Source organism: Nanorana parkeri, unplaced genomic scaffold (genome assembly GCF_000935625.1).
Source record: "Nanorana parkeri isolate BGI_ZX_2015 unplaced genomic scaffold, ASM93562v1 scaffold1036, whole genome shotgun sequence".
NCBI lineage: Eukaryota > Metazoa > Chordata > Amphibia > Anura > Dicroglossidae > Nanorana > Nanorana parkeri.
In genome coordinates this window covers 202448-209211 of record NW_017307304.1, presented here as the reverse complement: position 1 = coordinate 209211, position 6764 = coordinate 202448, and the positions used below count along the sequence as shown (strand labels likewise).

At 42.5% G+C, this 6764-nt stretch overlaps 1 protein-coding gene across 1 annotated transcript in view; it reads right to left on the bottom strand.

Annotated features, from left to right (window-relative positions):
• Nucleotides 1-6764, bottom strand: part of LOC108795995 (contactin-associated protein-like 4) — a 282214-nt gene that overhangs the window by 83601 nt on the left and 191849 nt on the right. The window contains exon 15 of the mRNA XM_018567358.1: nucleotides 5953-6059. Within this exon, the coding sequence (XP_018422860.1) occupies nucleotides 5953-6059 (107 nt within the window). The remainder of the gene's footprint in view (nucleotides 1-5952; nucleotides 6060-6764) is intronic.

Genomic DNA, 6764 nt, shown 5'->3' with positions numbered 1-6764 from the left:
GAGCCGCTGATGACAGCTATTAATTTAAAGGGGACAGTCTGCTGAACAGTTCTACTATAAGCTGATGGTCGCTAAAGCGACCATCAGCTTATAGTAGAACTGTAAATGCCAGGTCCGTACGACGTACTGAGCTGGCCAGCTGGAAGCACTTTTGTAGCTCCGTACGACGTACGTCCTTGGCAGCGAAAGGGTTAAAGGAGGGTGGGAGGAAATGACATATCCAGGGCTCCCAGATTGCCTCAAATGTACTGGTGCGGTCCATTAAACGTGCTGACAGTTTCTCGTTAGAGAAGATCCAGTGGATTCTATTTTTGACCTGAATCTTGACCTCACAGAAGACACCTGGTCCCAAATATGGACCTCCACTAACTCTAGCTCAAAGTGCGCCAGAGTTTTGGAAACAAACTACAAAGTACTACTTCGTTGGTACATCACCCCTTACCAGGCCCAACACTTTGTGCCGAACTGTACAGGCTCATGCTTTCGTGGTTGCCCTGACAGCGGAACATATGTCCATATGTGGTGGTCATGTCGTATCACCCACACATTCTGGTCTAAAGTGTTCAAAATGCTCTCCACCCTTACGGGAGTCCATGTCTCACCAACCCCTCAAACTGCACTACTTAACGTTAAACCCGTGAATGTTTCCCATCTAAAATTCAAACTGGTTCTCCATGTCCTCACGGCCGCTAAGCACACCATAGCCACCTCGTGGTTCACCCGTAAAATCCCATTCCAAACTGCCATTTCCTCTTTTAATGTGAATACTCAAGCGCAGGACTACTGGAGGCTTGTACAAAGACAGTGAAGAGTTTTCTGTATCTACCTGCACCTACTTTCAGAATTTTGTTACATAAAGTTACCTTAGAAAATAAGAATATGGTAGAAAATGGTGGATATTGTTTTTGATATGCTTTAACTGTCACTGGGATAATTCTGGCGCAAGTATGTAACAAGTGCAAGCAGGGCTGTAGCAAGTATAATGCTTTGCTATAAGCACCTGGATGATGATGCTCTTTTGTACAAGCTTTTCTACATGCTGTGCCCTTGATTAGAAAAAAGCAGTACTAAATAGTGTTATTAATGGAAACATAAAGATATAAGCAGAACTTTTTTTCAACAAAACAGACCACCAAGCCAGAGAAAAGAAAGATGTTTTTATGTGTCTTGAACTATAAAGAGACATTTAACTCCTCTAAACTTTACCAGCATTCCTTCCAACTACCATTCCATGACTGAACATAGTCACAAATGCCCAAATGTGAAAATAATAAGAACAAAGTTGCCACAATATGTACAGGATTGGTTCTGCCCCTTTATTATTCCTAAAAACCCCCTCACAAACCCCACATCCCTATTTGGGGATAGTAATTGTGGGGAAGAGGAACTTGACACTCAAGAATGGGACAATGTGCTTTGCAAGAGTTGGGGAGGAATTACCTGGTTGAGATTTTAGGGGAACCAAAAGTGTGTTTTCTTTAATGAGTACTGTCCCTTTAACCCCTTCCTGACTGAGGCCTTTTTTCATTTTTTGCACCCATGTTATATTCCACATTTTAGGCCTGAAAATTACTTAAAACCCCCAAACATTATATATTTTCTGAATGCCAAGACCCTATAGAATAAAATAGTGGTAGTTGCAAATTTTTATGTTGCGCAATATTAGCGCAACTCCTTATTAAACCCCAACATTTAGTGAACAATTTAATTAAATGCCCCAAAACACAACAAAATACCCATTTGTTTAATGAAATATAAAAGATGAGGTTACAACGAGTAAAACGATACCCAACATGCCCAGGTTACAAATTGCGTGCGTCCGTGAAACGGCGAAAAACTGCAGTACCCCAAAAAGTCCATAGAAGACGCTTTAAAAGCCGCCACAGGTCATTAATTTAGAGATACCACAAAATACTGGCCCTAGAATTATTGCTCTCACTCCGGCGTGCGCGGCGATACCCAACATGTGTAGCGCGTTCGTGTTTTCATAAGTAGGCTCACCCGACGCGTGTTTACGTGGCGACGCGTATGCTCACGGGGCGGGGGACTATTAAATTTTTTTTATTAGCTCCCCGCGGACACCAAGGAAGCCGTTCCCGGGCCCGTAGGAGGGGCAATGGAGGCGGGAAGCACGGCAGCGGCGTCCGGCGGGGGGCGGCCCCTTCTACGGGACACAGAAGCGATCTGGCGACAGGTAAGTCGCCAGAATCGCTTCTGTTGTAAAGCCGACAGTCGGCTTTACAAGTTTAAACAGAGTTTACAAGAGTTTACAAGTTTAAACAGGCCCGATGCTGGCGACATACATTGTACGCCGTCAGTCACGAAGGGGTTAAAAAAGACCTTTGTTTTTGTTTACATATTTCATATGCATATTTAAAGAAAAAGAAAAAAATTGTATGGAGTTTCCCTTAAAATTTCAACCAGGTCTTTATCCGAGCATGCATCCTTGGTGGCCAAGAGAGAGAGGGCAGAAAGTGTACACTCTTCATCTTAACCACACCAGGTCACATATCTCTTAACATTGGGGAGTACCCTGCAAGGGGGGTGGCAAGCCTCCCAATTAAGCAGCACCGTGGCCCAAAGTTGAGGGACAAGGGCCTCTTTCCCACATTGCATTCCTATTCACTATAGCCCGTACAGTTCCCGAGGTTGGCCGAGCGGCTCAGTGGAGCCGAAGGCATATGCCTCGGCTCGACTGAGCCGAGGTGAAAGCCAAAACTGGCCAAACGGCCGGCCATTGGGCGGAGCCAGCTGTCATCTCACGGCTGGCTCCGGCCACTTGCAGAGAGATCAGCATCCCTGGTTAGCAGGTAACCAGGGATGCCATCTGTCATTACACACTGAAAACCCGGCGGGGCCGCTATGATATCACAGCTGCCTCCCTGGGTTCTCAGTGTATAATGACAGATGGCGTCCCTGGTTACATGGTAACCAGGGACACTGATCTGTCATTACTCTGCCGGACGTTCTGGGAGTCTAATACGGCTCCCGGCCGCCCATTCACTGCTGTTCGGCCTATTCTCATAGATGCCGAACAGCATTCGGCTCAGCTATTCTGCCCGGTACCTCTGTGGTACCGAGCAGAATAGAAAAACAATTCAAAAAGTAGAAAAAATTAAATAGATTAAAAATAAAAAACGATTGGGTGGAGCTAGCAGTGACAGTAAGTTCCGCCCAACTGTTTTCTATTGGCGGTTCTGCTGCCGACAGAATAAATACTGCATGTCCCCCTCTGCTGATTGACTGCAGCAGTGGGCGGATGCAATAGCTAGTTTGCTATTGGCTATTGCAAAGTTAAATAGCCAATAGGAATCTAGCTATGCATTCTTATGCTGGCTTTTTTTTCTGACTGAGGGCGGCCAGTGGACCCATGTCAGAAAAAAAAACAGATCGATCGAGCAGAGTAAACCTTTCCGGGAGAAAGTGTTTCTCTCCTGGGCGGCCGGGAGCCGTATTAGACTCCCAGAGCGTCCGGGAGAGTAATGACAGATCAGCGTCCCTGGTTATCAGGTAACCAGGGATGCCATCTGTCATTACACACTGAGAACATGGAGAGGCAGTTGTGATATCATAGTGGCCCCGCCAGGTTCTCTCTGCATCTCTCTGCAAGTGGCCAGAGCCAGCCGTGAGATGATGGCTGGCTCCGCCCAATGGCCGGCCGTGCGCCCCGTTTTGGCTTTCACCTCAGCTCAGTCGAGCCGAGGCATATGCCTTCGGCTCGACTGAGCCGCTCGGCCAACCTCGGGAACTGTACGGGCTATAGTGAATAGCCCGTACAGCAGCCCTTCGGTTCTACTGGGGCCGAAGCTAGCCGAAGGATCAGCCGAAGGTACGGCTAGATCCTTCGGCAGCTTAGTGAATAGACCCCTTAGTGTTTGCAGTGCAATTAGATAAACTAAAAAATAAGCAATAGGGCTATACCTGAGAACATTGTTGGGAATTTATCAAAACTGGAGCAGACAAAAACTGGAGCAGATTTGCACTGCAACCAATTAGATTCTCTGTCTCATTTTCAAATCTTAGCTGAGCAAACTAAAGAGAGATGCTGATTGGTTGCCATGGGCAACTGCTCCAGATTTGATAAATCTCCCCATTTTGTTTAACAAAATACCCATTTCATCGCTACTTTCTGGAATCCCTCCTCTAACCATCAACATGGACCTACTGTAAGATTCTAACCATTTACAAAGGTTATAAAACATATCTGGTATATTTTAACACCATGCTGCCTTTGCTTTTTGGAAAATGTTTAAATCTCGCTAGGGATATTGTTTAGGTTTGGAACAAAGTAGGATTCGGTCCAGGCTATGCCTGTTTGGTATTACTAATGCTGCCAAATGTGACAGCTTCCAGCTTAAGGCTCCTGGTTGCTAGAAAGCCAGCTGCCTCCATTTCCCAGATGCAACCTGTGGTGCATCTTTGCCCAACACCCTGCATCTGCTGGTTGGGAGATTCCGGGCCAGCAGCTGAATGTAAACTCCTAACACCTAACCGCAAACCCCTACATCTTCTTGGTGACCCAATATGGGGAAAAGGCCCTAATCAACATTGGGATAAGGGACATCACCAGGGGTATGTGGTCAGATAAGGTTGAGGAGAGGGGAAACCATATGCTTACTATCCCCCACTTTTTTGGCCTGAAAGGTTGCATGCTAGAATTAGGGTCTGCTATGGATTTTTAGGGGCAACCCCTCTATTTTATATTTTGTACAGAGCCGACCCTTAATATCCATATTAGATCCTAATCAAAGATAAGGGTCTAGTATTGATTTTGAGGGTTCACTACATTGTTTTTGTTGGTTTTTTTTTACTATGGTATCCTATAAAATCTGCAGGTACACCAATTTACAGTTACCGGTTTAAAGCATCCCCCAAGCCCGTTATTGCAAGGAGTTTAATGTTTAAGCATTAGTAAAAGAGCTGAACCCAGGTACATTTGGCTCATTACTAGTCAAGACACAGAACACTCTCATCATCAAGTGTCATAATTTTGTTTACACATTGTCAAAAGCATTGAGACGGCAACAAAGAGAAGTGTGTGGACACATAGATTACAAACCAATATAAATGTTGACAGGCAGAAATATCTGCAGTTTATGAATTTTAGTAACAAAGCCAGAGCTCTGCAATGCCAATACATCATAAACAACTAAAACTGCTGCAGCAACTTCATTACCTTTTAACCAAGCCATCAAATGGCTGAAATATTGATTCCTTTCAGTATATAATGGTGTTGATTTCAATAGAAAATAGGCATGAGTAAAATTGGACAATTTCACTTTAAAGAAATTTTAGCAAAATCTAAAGATGTAAAAGAAAAAGCACAAAAAATATTTGGGGCCTTTTCCTTCCATTATTTTTATAGAGCACATTTAAACATTTAAAGAGACAGCAGGAGCATGCACCCAGTGTTTTGCCATTTTGAAGCATTATTTATCACATTTATTTTTATGTGGTTTTTATCACATCCCGCATTCTCCTGATCAGTAAATTATGATTTTGCCTGCTGTGATGAAAAAAAAATACCCCAACAATGAGTAATATATATGGTCATTAATGATGTGCAACAATAAGCAAACCAGCACCTGAAGGTAATAATAAGTGGGCATGGCTGTTCTGATGTGTATTGAACACTTCAACTCATATTCATCATGTCTGCAGTGGAGATCTGTTGCCCCCTCTTGATGTACTCCCTTGCTAATCCTAGCCCTTCACTTCGTGCAGTTGTAACTTCCCATGGGTCAGCTGCAACCCTCTGGACACTCGGACAACAGTAAGTAACAGCACAGATCCAGACTGTCTAAACAGTTTGGTGCCAGGAGGCAAGGTCAAGCTTTTGCACTGCTTCTTCCTGTTTGAAACAGCACTGAATGTCCTACAAAATCCATATTTTAAGAAACTGCATATTAAATTTGTACCATAGGTCCAATCTTTTAAAACACCTATACTCACAATTATGGCAGGTCCCTCCCATGTATCCAGTGTCTGAGCAGTTGCAGTAAAAATCATTCCATGTTTGTGAACATTTTCCTCCATGCTCACAGTAGTTAGGAAAACATCTGAAAATATATATTTAAAAAAAACTGTTCTTATAAGCTTATTAAAAACAAAGAAGTGTTACTGATATATATATGCTAAGGTCAGAAACGCTAGAAAAAACACATTTTATTACGATGATTTGGAATAATACTGGAATGTAACATATAAAAAGTACTCAGTAAAGCTCATTAAAAAGAACAAAAGTGATAGCATATTTCAAAATTGCAGCTGTAAATGTCATTCTTGGCAATATTATGGTTCATAATTTAATACCCAATATAACACAAAATAATGATCCACACAGAACAAATTTGTCCTGGTTTGCAGGTCTGATTAGCATCAGATCAATCATAGACAATTAACTGCCAGCATAAAAATGGCTATTAAAAAATTATTAAAAGATATAGATTTTGAAGTTTCTTTTTGAATTGCTTCATTGCTGCAGTAGCCTTATTCGAAGTTCTGTTCTTTGCTTAATGTGCAATATTCTGTAATGGCTATTTCTTAGGTATTCTTGTCAAATAATGTGAATCCTAGTGGCCATATATTGAAGCCAATTAAAATACAAAGCCCTCACATAATGGTATTATACAAGCCTACATTTGAATAATAATATAAATAAGCCCCACTGTCTTTTTATTACAGTTCTAGGAACAATAAAAGAACAGTATGTCTATAGAACACGGGTGTCTCAAGGATATGTAAGTAAAAGATATGTTACAAAA